The 17,117-nt window shown below is 47.0% G+C and overlaps 1 protein-coding gene across 1 annotated transcript; it reads left to right on the forward strand.

The window, feature by feature from the left end:
- The first annotated feature begins 1,523 nt into the window (after window positions 1-1,523).
- LOC119804741 (A-kinase anchor protein 17A) lies at window positions 1,524-5,855 on the forward strand. Its single transcript, XM_038316375.2, has 4 exons — window positions 1,524-3,430; window positions 3,515-3,663; window positions 3,853-4,093; window positions 4,874-5,855. The coding sequence occupies exons 1-4, from the start codon at window positions 2,117-2,119 to the stop codon at window positions 5,615-5,617; spliced, it is 2,448 nt and encodes an 815-aa protein (XP_038172303.1). The 5' UTR covers window positions 1,524-2,116; the 3' UTR covers window positions 5,618-5,855.
- Window positions 5,856-17,117: the final 11,262 nt, after the last annotated feature.

Here is a 17,117-nt window from a genome sequence, read left to right on the forward strand (position 1 = left end):
CTGGAGAGGGAGGGAGTGGGGGTATGGATTGAAGGGAGGGGAGGGAAGAGGGAGGAGGAAGGGAAATGGAAATTTTTAATAAAAAAATGAGAAAAAAAAGAGAAGAAAAAATCTGCCCCCTCCCTCCATCATGCCCTGCACCTCCTGCTTCCTCATGCCCTGCCCCTCAGTTATGGAGCACCGCCTCCTCTGATCCCCCAGGCCCAACTCTCTGTCCTCAGGCTCCACCCATATATCCAAGGCCCCACCCCTTTTATCTCCAGGCCCCACCCCCTCAAAAGGCCCCTTTCACCAGTGCAGCATCCAGGTGTCCTTGTCCTGAGGCTTCTTCAGAATCAGCCCGGCCATGGCCTAAGGTTGGAGGGGGAGGGGTTGATGTGTGCGTAAGGGGCGGGGCTGACGTGCGGGGAGGGGGGACACGGGGTTGACATGCATGTGTGTGAGGGGCGGGACTGGCGTATACACGAGGGGCAGGGCTGACGTTCTCGCCACCATGGTGTCATCTACAATGATGACATCCTAGGTCCTCTGGTCTTAATGTGTGTGTGGGGGGTGAGGGGTGACGTCAGGGTCGGAGCCTGAGTAAGGGGTGACCTAACCTCACGCAGCTGCAGAGCCTCCTCTAGTGCCTTCAGTGCATGTCTGGCTGCCAGTGACTTAAGGAGGTGGGGCCTGGAGGAGGCGGGGCCTCGAGGTTAATGACAGCTACACTGACAAATGGCCGCCCCTCAACTCCTGCAGCCTCTCCACCACCTCCAGCGCCTTTTGCCGTTCTTTCTCCCGTGCATAGTCGTGCGGGGTCGGGAATGCAACGTGGTCCAGGATCTCACGGACCCAGAGTTTATGACCTCAAACGGGGGGGGGGGGGAAGGGGGAGGCGGTATCAGTATCTGTTAATCATTGTGTGGCACCGCTCACTCTCTTTATCATCCACCCCGGTTCCCGCCCCGCAAGTCGTCACCGTGAGGCAAAGGATGTCCCGCCTCCTCCGGTACGTGCTCGCAACCACCACCCTCCGCCCTCAGAGCCTCAGGAACACCGGGGTCAAAGCCGTGGCCGGACCTCCAAGGCACTTCCGGTGTGCGGCGGGAACTCCGGGTCAGAGAGCACAGCTAACGATCGCTACATTAAGTGAGAGGACTGCTGGAAATATATGTCGAGCCCATCGGGAAACTTCCGGTGTGGAGAGTGTGCTGGTTCACAATCCCACGCTTGGATTCTTCCGTACAGGCAGGGATTTCTGTGAAGACATGTCGGCCCCCATCACACAACTTCCTGTGGTGGAAGTGCGCTTCCGGATCAGAGAGCACGGTTTCCGATCCCACGCTTGGATATTGCCATAGAGTCTGGGATTACTGTGAAGACAAGTCAGGCCACTTCCGTTTTGGAGAGGGAGCTTCCTGGTCAGAGCTGGCAGTTCCCGATCCGTTACTCGACTGTTACCGTACAGGAGGAGACTCCGGTGAAGACATGGCGGCCCCCATAGGCCACTTCCGGTTCGGAGAGGGAGCTTTTCGGTCAGAGCGCGGGGTTCCCTATCCGTTACTCGGCTGTCACCGTACAGGTAGAGACTCCGGTGAAATCATGGCGGCCGCCATCACGGAACTTCCGGTTTGGAAAAGAAGCTGACGGATCAGAGGGCACGATTCCCGATCCCTCACTTGGATGCTGCCGTACAGCCAGGGATTACTGTGAAGACAGGCGGCCCCCCATCAAGGAACTTCCGGTATGTGGAGGAAGCTTCTGGGTCAGAGGGCGCGGTTCCCAATCCGATTACTCGGCCGCTGGCATACAGGCGGAGGCTCCTGTGAAGATATGGCGGCCCCCGTCCGTATACTTCGGGTCCGGAAAGAGCGCTTCCGGGTCAGAGTACTCGGGTCCCGCGATATTCATTGAATAACAGTCAGCGCCCCGTCAATTTAACAAGCAGGTGAGGGCGGCGGAAAAGGGGGTCACGGTCCCATGGAGAAGGGTCCGGAGAAGATCGGAGTCGGACCCGGGAACAAAGCGGGTAGCGGGTACGGAACGAAAGCGCCAAGGCGTCACCGGGCAAGGTACATCCGGCGGAAGCCGACCCGAGTCCACGGGCGCCGGTGTAGTTCGGTTAGGATCGCGGATGCGGCAGAAGCGCTTCCCTCTGTGGCGGTACTTTTTTCGCGCAACCGAAAGAGTTCCTCTAGTCCAACGGTACTTTTTTCGTGCGTCGGGAAGCGGAAGCGCGTCCCTCGTCCGTCGGTACTTTTTTCGCGCGTCCGGGAGCGCGTACCTCGGCCGGCGGTACTTTCTTCGCGCGCCCGGAAGCGGAAGCGCATCCCTCGGCAGGCAGTCGGTTTTTTTCGCGCGCTGGGAAGCGGAAGCGCGTCAGCGAAGTCCGGGCGTCCTCCAGGCAGCGTTGCTGACGGAGCGGCGGAGACCGCGGGCGTGGAAGGCGGAGGCCGCGGCTGCCCAGGACGGAAGCTCAGCCCGCGCCGGTGAGTGGGGAACCGAAGCCCCCGCAGCCATGGCGACCGCCGCCGCCACTATCGTTCACGACCCCTCGGAGGCGGTGCCACTGTGCCCGGCGCTCGGCCTCTACCTGAAGCCTATCACGAAGATGACGATCAGCGTGGCTCTGCCTCCGCTGCGGACACCAGGGAAGTCGATCTCGAACTGGGAGGTGATGGAGCGGCTGAAGGCCATGGTGGCGGGGGCGGGGGATGGTGTGCAGGCACAGTCCGCGGACGGGGCGGAGTCAGCTGCGCCCGCGCCACCCGCCGCGCACGCGCAGTTCTCGGCGCTGCGAATCGCCAAGAGCACGCTCGACTTCATCCGCTTCGAGGGCGAGGTGGAGAATCGCGCGCTTGTGCGCCGCTTCCTGGCGCGGCTGGACGGCAAGACCATTAAGCTCAGTGGCTTCCCAGACGCGCTGCGCGTGCGTGCCGCCGAGTTCCGCCCAGACTTCCCAACGCGCCACGACTGGGACTCGTTCTTCCGTGATGCCCAGGACATGAACGAGACGCTGCCGGGGGAGAGGCCGGACACCATCCACCTGGAGGGGCTGCCGTGCCGCTGGTTCGCGCCCCGGGGTGACACCACGGCCTCCTCTGCGTCTTCTGGCGGCACTTCCATTCCTGGCGCTTCTGCTTCCAGCGCTGCTCCAGCCAACACTACCGCCAGCAGTGGGGCAGAGCGTCCCAGTGAGGCACTGCTGCGCCAGGCCTTCCGCGTCTTTGGCGACATCAGGCGCGTGGACATCCCGATGCTTGACCCGTACCGCGAGGAGATGGCTGGGCGCAGCTTCCACACATTCGGGTTCGGAGGCCACCTCCACTTCGAGGCCTACGTGCAGTACCGCGAGTATGCGGGCTTCGTGCGTGCCATGGCGGCACTGCGGGGCATGAAGCTCATGTTCCGGGGGGATGACAGCAAGGCGGTGGCCTGCAGCATCAAGGTGACGTCATTGTGGGCATTGCCACGGTGATGTCGCGGTGGGCAGGGCCATGGAGTGACCGACGGGCTCACCCCTCCCCTCCAGGTCTCCTTCGATGCCACCAAGCACCTGAGCGATGCCTCAATCCGGCGGAGGCAGCTGGAGCGGCAGAAGCTGCGGGAGCTGGAGCTGCAGCGCGAGGAGCAGAAGCGGCAGGAGAGGGAGGCTGAGGAACGGCGGCGAGCGGAGGAGCGGTGTGGTGCAGGGGTCACAGGCCGGGGCTGGGGCTGTGATGTCACTGGTTAACCCCTCCCCAAAGAGATGAAGCAGCTGGAGAGGGGGCGGGGCAGGGAGAGGAGCCTTGAGGGGGTCACAGTGCAGGGCTTAGCAGGTCATGGGTTGGGGCTGAGGGCGGTAACATCATAGGGAAAATCCTGCCCCAGGAAACAGAAACAGCTGGAGCAGCAGGAGCGGGAGCGCCGCCGGGAAGAGAAGCTGCGCAGGCGGGAGCAGCGCACACGGGACCGGGAGCAACGGCGAAGCCAGCGCAGGGCAGAGAAGCTGCAGGCAGAGGAGCAGCGGCGGCTGCAGGAGAGGATCCGCACCGAGGAGCGGAAGCTGCTGCTCGCACAGCGCAACCTGCAGTCCATCCGGCTGGTGGCGGAGCTGCTGAGCCGCGCTGAGGTGGGTCTATACATGGGTACATGTATGTGTGACGTGTGTATGTGATGTGCATGTGTGCGTGTATGTAACGTGTGTGCACAGCAACCTGTAGTCCATCCGGCTGGTGGCGGAGCTGGTGACCCGCTGGAGGCTACATGTGTGTGCATGTATGTAACATGTATGTCCATGTGTGGTCTGTATGTGGCGTGGATTTGTGTGTGCGATGCATGTGTGTATGTGTTGTGTTTGTGCTTGTATGTTACATATATATGTGTATGTGTGCACGTGCGCACAACCTGCAGTCCTTCCGGGTGGTGGCGGAGCTGCAGAGCCACGCAGAGGAGGGAGTGTATGTGCGTGACATATACATGTGTGAGATGTATATGTGTGTGTGTGCATGTAATATATATATATGTGTGTGTGCTTCTGCGTGTATGTATCACGTTTACTACTATCTCCTGTGTCCTTTCTCTTGTGTGTGCACACTGTCTGTTTGACTGTCACGTGTTACATGGGTATCTATCACATATGCCTGTCTCCTATGCAAGTGTTCTGTCATATGTCACGTATGACCATGTGATGTTTCATGTGTTTGTTATTTGTATATGGGTTACACGTGCACACGTGTGTGTCGCATATGCAAGTGTCACATGCGTCTGCATCATGTATTTGTGACACGCTTAACCTGTGCTGTGCATGTTGCGTGCATGACGTATCCACATGTCGCGTGCCCACGCCCCGTGTCTGTCGGGCAGACATCCATCCCCTTAGCGGGTGTCACAGGTAGTGTTGCGCCCACAGGCCGCAAAGCTGCAGCAGCATGAGCGCAGCGAGGAGCGGCGGCGGCGGCAGCGGCAGGAGGAGCGGCGGAGGCTGCAGGAAGCTGAGCTGCGCCGCGTGGAGGAGGAGAAGGCACGGGCACTGGGGCTACAGCGGCGGGAACGGGAGCTGCGCCAGCGCCTGCTGTCCCTGCTGCTCAGCCGCCGTCCCACCGACCCCGCCACCTGTGAAGACCCCGCAAACCCCGGCATCCCCGCCCGGGCCGATGACCTCCTGCGGCCTGTGCTCGACATCCTGCACCGCGTGACCCACGCACGGGCACCGCCAAGGGACCCCGAGCCCAAGGCCCCCCCCACAGAGCCCGCGGCCCCCGCGCAGGTGCTTGCTTGCATCCGCGAGAACGCACCGCCTAAGCCAGGCGGGTCCCCTGCACGTGAGCCACCTCAGCCTCCACACGACCGTGACGACCACGACAAGTGCAACCGTGAGCCAGAGCCCACGGGGGACACGGATTCTGGGCAGGAGGGGCGTTCGTGCAGCTATGGCGTGGGGGAGCGGCCACGGCAGCACCAAAAACGCGCGCGTGTAGACTGCCACGTGGACACGGATGGGGAGGAGGAGCCCACGCGGGACCCAGAGCATGAGCAGCAGCGGCTCCGCGAGAAGGACAAAGAGCGCGGCCGGGAGCGGAAGCAAAGCCGCCATGGGCGCCACTCGCGGTCCAGGTCGCGCTCACCACGGAGGCGGAGCACGTGGAACAGGTGAGGGTGCAGGCAGTGCCCCTGGACGGCCGCGGTGCATGTTGGGAAGCCGCCATCGGCGCCCACTGACCACAACAGTGTGGTTACGGGGGTTTGTATTTTTGGTTTTCCCCTAAGGAGTTCACGTTACATTTTTTTCTTCCTGGGTGCAAACCCGCCATGCAGACCGGAATAGGTGGGAAACCCCGGGCATCACATGACTATATGCGCCCTTTAATGTTTAATAAAATCTTTTCCCTGCACCCAGTGTCTGCTGCTTGGTCTCTTCCTGCGGTCACGTGTGGGCGCCCTCAGTGTTCACAGTCTGGGTGCGGGATGCTGGGTGATCCAGGTGCTGGGTGATCTGGGTGCTGGGTGACCAGGGTTCTGGGCGATGGGATTCTCTTAAAAGAGAAGCACTATCTCCAAACACTTCCAAGCATTGTTACAAATGAAAGGAGTATTGCGTTTCTTTCTAAATGCTGTACTTTGAAAGGTAAGCCCTTTCTTTTGAAAATGTACTTATTTAGAAGCTTTAGTGAGAAACACGTGTTTCAAAAGAGACGAAATTTTTTAAAACACTTTAAAGCATTGTTAAAATTGAAAGGAGTGCTGCATTTCTTCCTAAATGCTGTAGTTGGAAAGAAAATCCTTTCTTTTAAAGTGTATTTAGCTTCTTAGAAGCTTTCTTGTAAAAGGCACATGCATTTCTCTCAAAAGAGAAGCACTTTCTCCAAACTCTTCCAAGCATTGTGACAAGTAAAAGAGTGTTGCATTTCTTTTTAAATGCTGTAATTTGAAAAATAACTACTTTTCTTTTTTTAGAAGTGTTTGAAGAGACAGCTTCTCTTTTTTTTATTAAATTATATAATTTTACAAATTTTCACCTCCTCCCCTCCCATTTCCTTTCACCTACCCCCACCCCGCTCCCTCTCCCTCTCCAGTCGGAGGAGCAGTCCAGGTTCCCTGCCCTGTGGGAAGTCCAAGTTCCTCCCCTATCTATCCAGGTCTAGGAAGGTGAGGATCCAAACATACTAGGTTTCCACAAAGCCAGTACATGGAGTAGAATCAAAACCCAATACTATTGTCCTTGGCTTCTCATTCACCCTCCTTGTCAGCCATGTTCAGAGAGTCCGGTTTGATCACATGCTCCATCAGTCCCAGTCCAGTTGGCCTTGGTGAACTCCCATTAGATCAGTCCCTTTGTCTCGGTGAATGAACGCACCCCTCACGGTCCTGACTTCTTTGCTCATGTTCTCCCTCGTTCTGATCCTCATTTGGACCTTAGGAGCTCAGTCCAGCTCCAATGTGGGTCTCTGTCTCTATCTCCATCCAACGTCAGAAGGTTTTATGGTGATAAGATAATCATCAGTGTGGCTATAGTAAAGGGCCAGTTCAGGCCCCCTCTCCTCAGCTGCTCAAGGAGCAAGCTGGGGACATCTCCTTGGATACCTGGGAACCCCTCTAGAGTCCAATCTCTTGCCTACCTTCAAATGGTTCCCTTAATTAAGATATATACTTCCCTGATTCCATATCCACTCTTCTTCCATCCCAAATTTCCCATTCCCCCAAGCTCTCCCCATCCTCCCATTCTCACTTCTCTCTCCCCATCTCCCCTTACACCCATCCTGCCCCCACCCCCAAGCTCTCAATTTTTGCCTGGCAATCTTGTTTACTTCCAGTATCCAGGAGGATAACTACATGTTTTTCTTTGGGTTCACCTTCCTATCTAGCTTCTCTAGTATCATGAAATACAGGCTCAATTCTATGTCTAGAATCCACTTATGAGTGAGTACATACCATATTCATCTTTTTTGGGGTCTGGGTTACCTCACTCAGGATGGTGTTTTCTATTTCTATCCATTTGCATGCAAAATTCAACATGTCATTGTTTTTTACCACCGAGAAGTACTCTAATATGTATATATTCCACAGTTTCTTCATCTATTCTTCCACTGAAGGGCATCTAGGTTGTTTCCAGGATCTGGCTATTACAAATAATGCTGCTATGAACATAGTTGAACAAATGCTTTTGTAGTATGATAGGGGATCTCTTGGGTAAATTCCCAACAGTGGGATTGCTGGGTCCTGGGGTAGGTTGATCCCAAATTTCCTGAGAAACCGCCACACTGATTTCCAAAGTGGTTGCACAAGTTTGCATTCCCACCAGCAATGGATGAGTGTACCCCTTATTCCACATCCTCTCTAGCATAGGCTATCATTGGTTTTTGATTTTAGCCATTCTGAAAGGTGTAAGATGGTATCTCAAAGTTGTTTTGATTTGCATTTCCCTGATTGCTAAGGAGGTTGAGCATGCCCTTAAGTGTCTTTTGGCCATTTGAACTTCTTCTGTTGAGAATTCTCTGTTCAGATAAGTACCCCATTTTTTAATTGGGTTAATTAGCATTTTAAAGTCTAGTTTCTTGAGCTCTTCATATATTTTGGAGATCAGACCTTTGTCTGTTTTGGGGGTTGGTGAATATCTTCTCCCAATCAGTAGGTTGCCTTTTTGCCTTATTGACAGTGTCCTTTGCTTTACAGAAGCTTCTCAGTTTCAGGAGGTCCCATTTATTCAATGTTGCCCTTAATGTCTGTGCTACTGGGGTTATACGTAGGAAATGGTCTTCTGTGCCTGTATGTTATAGATAGACTCTTTCCCACTTTAAATTTTTATTTTATTGATTTTTTATTGAGCTCTACTTTTTTTCTAATCCCCTCCTTGTCTCTCCCCTCCCCTTCCCCCCCTCCCCCAGGTCCCCATGCTCCCAATTTACTCAGGAGAGCTTGTCTTTTTCTACTTCCCATGTAGATTAGATCTATATATGTCTCTCTTAGGGTCCTCGTTGTTGTCTAAGTTCTATAGGATTGTGATTTGTGGGTTGGTTTTCTTTGTTTTATGTTTAAAAACCACTTATGAGTGAGCACGTGTGATAATTGTCTTTCTGTGTCTGGATTAACTCAGTTAAAATGATGTTTTCTAGACCCAGATATTAATACACATAGCTTCTAACATCTGATTTTTGACAAAGAAGAAAAAAATATCAAATAGAAAAAGAAAGCATATTTAACAAATGGTGGTTACATAACTAGATATCCAGATGTAGAAGAATGAAGAGACCCATATCTATCACCATGCACAAAACTCAAGTTCAAATGGATCAAAGACCTCAACATAAAGTCAGCCACACTGAACTTTATAGAAAAAAGTGGGAAGCACGGGATACCACTTCCTAAATATAACCTTAGTAGCACAGACACTGAGAGAAACAATTAATAAATGGGACCTCCTGAATCTGAAAAGCTTCTGTAAAGAAAGAACATGGTCAACAAGACCAGCCTACAGAATGGGTAAAGATCTTCACTAACCCTACATCAGACAGAGGTCTGATCTCCAAAATATACAAAGAACCCAGGAAATCAATCATCAAAGGAACAAATAGTCCAATAAAAAAGTTGAGTATAGACCTAAACAGAGAACTCTCAACAGAGGAATCTAAAATGGCTGAAAGACACTTAAGGAAATGTTCAACATCCTTAGTCATCAGAGAAATGCAAATCAAAACAATTCTGAGATTGCATCTTACACCTATAAGAATGGCCAAGATCAAAAGCACTGATGACAGCTTATGCTGGAGAGGTTGTGGGGAAAAGGGAACACTCCTGCATTGCTGGTGGGAATGCAAGCTGGTACAGCCCCTTTGGATGTCAGTGTGGCAATTTCTCAGAAAATTAGGAAACAACCTTACTCAAGACCCAGTAGTACCACTTTTGGGTATATATCCAAAGGATGCTCAATCATGCCACAAGGGCACATGCTCAACTATGTTCACAACAGCATTGGTTGTCATAGCCAGAACCTAGAAACAACCTAAATGCCCCTCGACCAAAGAATGGATAAGGAAAATGTGGTACATTTACACAGCAGAAAAAAATAAAGACATCTTGAATTTTGCAGGAAAACGGAGATAAAAAAAACATTATTTTGAGTGAAGTAACACAGACCCAGAAAGAAAATTATCACATGTACTCACTCATAGTTGGCTTTTAAACATAAAGCAAAGAAAACCAGCCTACAAATCACAATCCCAGAGAACCTAGACAACAATGAGGATACTAAAAGAGACTTACATAGATTTAATCTACATGGGAAGTAGACAAAGACAAGATCTCCTGAGTAAATTGGGAGCATGGGGACTTTGGGGGAGGGCTGAATAGGGGAGGGGAAAGGCAGAAAGTGAAGTAGAGAAAAATGTAAAGCTCAATAAAAATCAATAAAGAAAAAAGAAAAAAATCCCATGAAATAACTAAGGAACATACATTTATTGTTTATTCCAAAGATAGAATGTCATGCATGGAAAGTTGCCAGAGAAATATCAGAGTGATTCTTGTAACTGGTAAATATAGGATACCACATTTCTTAATAACTATTACCAAGAATTGACAGAATTAACACAAAACAAAACCCAGTCTCCAGTATGAATCATGTGTAGACATAACCCTAATCAGAAGACCAGATTATCACAGGTTATAATTCAATGATTGCATAGGAGAGACATCTACTCTTCTCAGCAGAGTTTTTTATTTTGAGGTCAGGAAAGACCATTGCCAGGCAACCATGTACAGAAAAATATATAAGATATTCGAATTTGATAGATTGATCATTATGAGAAGTTAGAGGTGTCAAACAGGGACTAATGAACTGAACTTTATTGAAGAGAATGTGTGTTTACTTAGGCAAAAAAATGATTTTTTCCTCCATTCCATAGATATAACATCTGCACTATATGATCTATATCTAAGTGTTCATCATTCTATAATAATGGCATAGTGATGCTGTCACTTGCATGTGTATTTTCCTGTGTCCATAGAAGTTAGACGTTGGGTAGGAGAAGTAAAAATAGTTACAAGCCATGGAGATTTTTGTCTAAAGTACAAATAAAATTAGGATATTAGGATTATTAAATTGGTGGAATTTGTTAAGTATATGAAGATGTATTAGACTGTGCCAGGATGTGAGGTCATAACTCCTTTCTGGTAACTACCCTGGGATTCTCTCTGCTCACTTCTACAGCCCAAGAAATAGTGAACACATGAAATTAACATTACTTTGGAGCATTTTCTATCATATATAATTGTCCTGTATAATCGCTTTTGGAACAATAGGTGGAAAATTAAACTTTGGCCAAATCCTTGGCCAATGACCTTTCAGAAGGGACTATTTCCCAAGTTATGAGTATCGAACCACACTGAGTACAGTCTCTGGAATTGATTTTAAGAGCATTTTGTGGTTGAATGTACTGTTTTCTGAGAAGTAATTCCCCAGAGGAAAAAAATTAAAGACCTCAGAAGTATCCAGGAAATCGTGAGATTTATATTGTTATCTTCTTTCAACTGGATTTCTTTAAGTGTTACAGCTCAAAAGGAAAGATATGCTCATAGTTAGGAGTCAAGTAATACCACAAAGTCACACCTCACAACAAATCTTACACAAGAAATGATTTGGGAGGTATATAAGTAGAAAGATGACTGTGTCTATTAGGAGAAGGAGCAGAGACATGACAAGAATGAAGGATTTACATAGAGTTATTTGGCTAGGGGTGGAAGTTTTATAGGCACAGCTTTCCAGGGTAAGGATTGGTGGGGTTTATAGTATAGTGCTTGTGATTTATATTCAGATGTTTAGGGGCTGGAATGGGTACTGTCTCCTTCATTTAGGACTGTTATAGTATTCTGTGGGTGGAATCTGTCAGCTGGAGGTTTTCAGGGCAGGGCCTAGGCCCATTGTGTGCCATAAAATACTTATAGATTTTATGTCATTTCTTTTTTTTCTTTTTTAGTAAAAATTTCCATCTCCTCCCCTCCTCCTCCCCCTTCCCTCCCCTCCCTTCCACTCATACTCCCACTCCACACCTCACCAAGACAAAGAGCCATCAGGGTTCCCTTCACTATGTTAAGTCCAAGGTCCTCCCAGCTCCCCCTAAGTCCAGGAAGGTGAGCAACCAAACTGACAAGGCTCACAGTGAGCCCGTCCATGCTGTAGAGTTCATGCTCACTGCCATGGTCCTTGGTTTCTCAGTCCTCCTCCACCATCAGCCACATTCAGAGAGTCCGGTTTGGTCCCCTGTTCCATCAGTCCCATTCCAACTGGACTTGGTGGTCTCCCGTTAGATCTGTCCCACCGTCTCAATGGGTAAATGCACTCCTCACGGTCCTGACTTCCTTGCTCATGATCTCCCTCCTTTTGCTCCTCATCAGGACCTTGGGAGCTCAGTCTGGTGCTCCTATGTGGGGCTCTGTCATTTTCTCCATCCAATGTCAGGTGAAGGTTCTATGGTGATATGCAAGATATTCATGAGTATGGCAATAGGATCTGGACATTTCTGGCACCCTCTCCTCAGCTGCCCAAGGAACTAGCTGGGGGCGTCTTCATGGACACCTGGGAACCCCTCTAGAGTCAAGTCTCTGCCAACCCTAGAATGGCTCCCTTAACTAAGATATATAAATTCTTGTTCCATATCCACCCTTCCTATATCCCAATCATCCAATTACCCCAAGCTCTTCCCATCCTCCACTTCACAATTTTCTCTCCCCATCTCCCATCCCCCCATCACACCCCACTCCCAAGTTCCCATTTTTTATCCGGCAATCTTGTCTACTTCCAGTATCCAGGAGGAGAACTATATGTTTTTCTTTGGGTTCACCTTCTTATTTAGCTTCTCTGGGATTTTTTACGAATTATAGGCTCGATGTCCTTTATTTATGGCTAGAAACCAATGATGAGTGAGTACATCCCATGTTCATCTTTTTGGGTCTGGGTTACCTCACTCAGGATGGTGTTTTCTATTTCCATCCATTTGCATGCAAAATTCAAGATGTCATTGTTTTTTACCGCCGAGAAGTACTCTAATATGTATATATTCCACACTTTCTTCATCCATTCTTCCACTGAAGGGCATCTAGGTTGTTCCAGGTTCTGGCTATTACAAATAATGCTGCTATATACATAGTTGAACAAATGCTTTTGTAATATGATTGGGCATCTCTTGGGTAAATTCCCAACAGTGGGATTGCTGGGTCCTGGGGTAGGTTGATCCCAAATTTCCTGAGAAACCTCCACACTGCTTTCCAAAGCAGTTGCACAAGTTTGCATTCCCACCAGCAATTGATCAGTGTACCCCTTACTCCACATCCTCTCCAGCAAAGGCTATCTTTGGTGTTTTTGATGTTAGCCATTCTGACAGATGTAAGATGGTTTCTAAACGTTGTTTTGATTTGCATTTCCCTGATTGCTAAGGAGGTTGAGCATGCCCTTAAGTGTCTTTTGGCCATTCAAACTTCTTCTGTTGAGAATTCTCTGTTCAGTTCAGATTTTTTAATTTTTTAATTGGGTTAATTAGCATTTTACAGTCTAGTCGCTTGAGTTCCTTATATATTTTGGAGATCAGACCTTTGTCTGTTGCAGGGTTGGTGAAGATCTTTTCCCAGTCAGTAGGCTGCCTTTGTGTCTTAGTGACAGTGTCCTTTGCTTTACAAAAGCTGCTCAGCTTCAGGAGGTCCCATTTATTCAATGTTGCCCTTAATGTCTGTGCTGCTGGGGCTATATGTAGGAATTGGTCTCCTGTGCCCATAGGTTGTAGAGTACTTCCCACTTTCTCCTCTAACAGGTTCAGTGAGTTCAGATTCATATAGAGGTCTTTAATCCATTTGGACTTGAGTTTTGTGCATGGTGATAGACACGGATCTACTTTCATTCTTTTACAGGTTGACATCCAGTTATGCCAGCACCATTTGTTGAAGATGCTTTCTTTCTTCCATTGTGTGCTTTTAGCTCCTTTATCAAAAATCAGGTGTTCATAGGTTTGTGGGTTAAGATCCGGGTCTTCTATTCAATTCCATTGGTCGACTTCTCTATTTTTATGCCAATACCAAGCTGTTTTCAGTACTGTAGCTCTGTAATAGAGTGTGAAGTCAGGGATGGTAATGCCTCCAGAAGTTCCTTTATTGTATAAGATTGTTTTGGCTATCCTGGGTTTCTTGTTCTTCCATATAAAGTTGATTATTGTCCTCTCAAGATGTGTGAAGAATTTTGATGGGACCTTTAAGGGGATTGCATTAAATCTATAGATTGCCTTTGGTAGTATTGCCATTTTTACTATGTTGATCCTTCCAATCCAAGAGCAAGGGAGATCCTTCCATTTTCTGGTATCCTCTACAATTTCTTTCTTCAAAGACTTAAAGTTCTTGTCAAATAGGTCTTTCACTTCCTTGGTTAGAGTTACCCCAAGATATTTTATGCTATTTGTGGCTATCGTGAAAGGTGACGCTTCTCTGATTTCTTTCTCTGCTTCCTTATCCTTTGTATATAGGAGGGGGACTGATTTTTTGGAGTTGATCTTGTATCCCGCCACGATACTAAAGGAGTTTATCAGCTGTAGGAGTTCTTTGGAGGAGTTTTTGGGGTCGCTTATGTACACTATCATATCATCTGCAAATAATGAAAGTTTAACTTCTTCCTTTCCAATTTGAATCCACTTGATCCCCTTGTTTTGTCTTATTGCTATTGCTAGAACTTCAAGCACCATATTGAAGAGATGAGGAAAGAGTGGACAGCCTTGTCGCGTTCCTGAATTTAGTGGTATGGCCTTGAGTTTCTCTCTGTTTAATTTGATGTTAGCTGTCGGCTTGCTGTAAATAGCCTTTATTATATTTAGGAATGACCCCTGTATCCCTAATCTCTCCAAGACCTTTATCATAAAGGGGTGTTGAATTTTGTCAAATGCTTTTTCAGCATCTAATGAGATGATCATATGGTTTTTATCCTTCAGTTTATTTATATGATGGATTACATTGATAGATTTTCGTATGTTGAACCAGCCCTGCATCTCTGGGATGAAGCCTACTTGATCATAGTGGATAATTTTTCTAATGTGTTCTTGGATTCTGTTTGCCAGTATTTTATTGAGAATTTTTGTGTCAATGTTCATGAGTGAGATTGGCCTGTAATTCTCTTTCTTGGTTGAGTCTTTGTGTGGTTTAGGTATCAGGGTAATTGTGGTTTCATAAAAGGAATTTGACAATGACTGTTCTGTTTCTATATTATGAAATACCTTAAGGAGTATAGGTATTAGGTCTTCTTGGAAGTTCTGGTAGAATTCTGCATTGAATCCATCTAGTCCTGGGGTTTTTTTGGTAGGGAGGTTTCTGATAACAGTTTCTAATTCTTCGCGACTAACAGGACTATTTAGAGCATTTACCTGGTCCTGGTTTATCTTTGGTATGTTGTACTTATCTAAAAAAGTGTCCATTTCTTTTACATTTTCCAATTTTGTGGCATACAGGCTTTTGTAGTAAGATCTAATGATTCTCTGAATTTTCTCTGTGTCTGTGGTTATGTCTCCTTTTTCATTTCTGATCTTATTAATTTGTGTGTTCTCTCTCTGCCGTTTGATTAGTTTGGCTAAGGGTTTGTCAATCTTGTTGATTTTCTCCAAAAACCAACTTTTTGTTTCATTGATTCTTTGGATTGTTTTCTGTGTTTCTATTTTGTTGGTTTCTACCCCCAGTTTGATAATTTCCAGTCTTCTACTCCTCCTAGGTGAATCTGCTTCTTCTTTTCTAAAGCTTTCAGGTGTGCTGTTAAGTCTCCAATGTGTGCTTTCTCCGTTTTTTTAAATAGGCACTTAGTGCTATGAATTTTCCTCTTAGCACTGCTTTCATTGTGTCCCATAGGTTTGAGTATGTTGTGTCTTTGTTTTCATTAAATTCAAGAAAGACTTTAATTTCTTTCTTTATTTCTTCCTTGACCCAGGTGTGGGTCAGTAGTTGACTGTTCAGTTTCCATGAGTTTGTATGCTTTCTGGGGGTAGCATTGTTGTTGAATTCTAATTTTAATCCATGGTGATCCGATAAGATACAGGTGGTTACTAATATGTTTTTGTACCTGTGGAAGTTTGCTTTGTTACCGAGTATGTGGTCAATTTTCGAAAAGGTTCCATGAGCCGCAGAGAAGAATCTATATTCTTTCCTGTTTCGGTGGAATGTTCTATAGATGTCTGTTAAGTCCATTTGGTTCATTGCCTCTATTAAGTCTCTTAATTCTCTGTTAGGTTTCTGTTGGATTGACCTGTCCATTGGTGAAAGAGGAGTGTTGAAGTCTCCCAATATCAGTGTGTTTGGTTTGATGGCTGCCTTGAGTTCTAGTAATGTTTCTTTCACCTAAGTGGGTGCTTTTGTATTAGGGGCATAGATATTCAGGATTGAGACTTCATTCTGATAGATTTTTCCTGTAATGAGTATAAAGTGTCCCTTTCCATCTCTTCTGATTGATTTTAGTTTGATGTCAACTTTGTTAGAAATTAGTATGGCCACACCGGCTTGTTTCTTAGGTCCATTTGCTTGATAAACCTTTTCCCAACCCTTTACTCTGAGTAGATGTCTGTCTTTGTGGTTGAGGTGTGTTTCTTGTTAACAGCAGAATGTTGGATCCTGTTTTGGTATCCAGTCTCTTAGCCTGTGCCTTTTTATAGGTGAATTGAGTCCATTGATATTAAGTGATATTGATGACCAGTGGATGTTAATTCTGGTTGTCATTTTTTATTTGGTAGTAGAGATTGTGTGTTTCCTTTCTTTGAGATGTGCTGGTGAAGGGTCGCTAGATGTCTGAGTTATTTTGGGCAATGCTGGACTCCTTTGTTTGTGAATTTCCTTCTATTACTTTCTGTAAGGCTGGATTTGTGGCTATGTATTGTTTAAATTTGTTTTTATCCTGGAATATTTTGTTTTCTCCATTTATAATGAATGAAAGCTTGGCTGGGTATAGTAATCTGGGCTTGCATCCATGGTCTCTTAGTTTCTGCAAAACATCTATCCAGGACCTTCTGGCTTTCATGGTTTCCATAGAGAAGTCAGGTGTTAGTCTGATAGGTTTACCTTTATATGTTACTTGACCTTTTTCCTTTGCAGCTCTTAACATTCTTTCTTTATTCTGTATGTTTTGTGTTTTGATTATAATATGGCGAGGGGATTTTTTTTTTTTTTTGATCCAGTCTATTCGGTGTTCTGTAAGCTTCTTGAACCTTAATAGGAATATTTTTCTTTAGGTTTGGGAAGTTTTCTTCTATAATTTTATTAAATATATTTTCTGGACCATTGAGGTGTAATTCTTCCATAGTCTGGACTGCCTGCTTGAAAGAGTCAGAGTTTTCCCTGGCAGGAAGGTCCAGAAAGCCAACATTTTAAAACTGCCCAGATTTTTTCCTGGTACGGCTGAAAACCCAAATGTTTTATTCTAGTCTTTTTTTAAATTAAGCTTTCTCAGGCTTTATGTGGATGTAGTTATCCACGTTGGGCGCCATTCTGTAACACGAGGGGGAAGCCAAGCTTGCGTGTTCATTGGTTTCTGTCCTGCCCAGTACCCCATAGCCAGCAAGCCCCAAAGAAATAACACAGAGACTTCTTTAAGTTATAAAGCTGATTGGATAGTTTTTCATTTTTATGATAAAAGATAAAATAGATATAAATATTGT

The sequence above is a fragment of the Arvicola amphibius genome, chromosome X, assembly GCF_903992535.2.
Source record: "Arvicola amphibius chromosome X, mArvAmp1.2, whole genome shotgun sequence".
Classification (NCBI taxonomy): domain Eukaryota; kingdom Metazoa; phylum Chordata; class Mammalia; order Rodentia; family Cricetidae; genus Arvicola; species Arvicola amphibius.

Coding starts and splice junctions, on each gene's coding strand:
- LOC119804741 (XM_038316375.2), top strand. CDS start 2,117: ATGCGGCAGAAGCGCTTCCCTCTGTGGCGGTACTTTTTTCGCGCAACC. Junction 3,431..3,514: donor CGGTGGCCTGCAGCATCAAG/GTGACGTCATTG, acceptor CCTCCCCTCCAG/GTCTCCTTCGATGCCACCAA. Junction 3,664..3,852: donor CGGCGGCGAGCGGAGGAGCG/GTGTGGTGCAGG, acceptor ATCCTGCCCCAG/GAAACAGAAACAGCTGGAGC.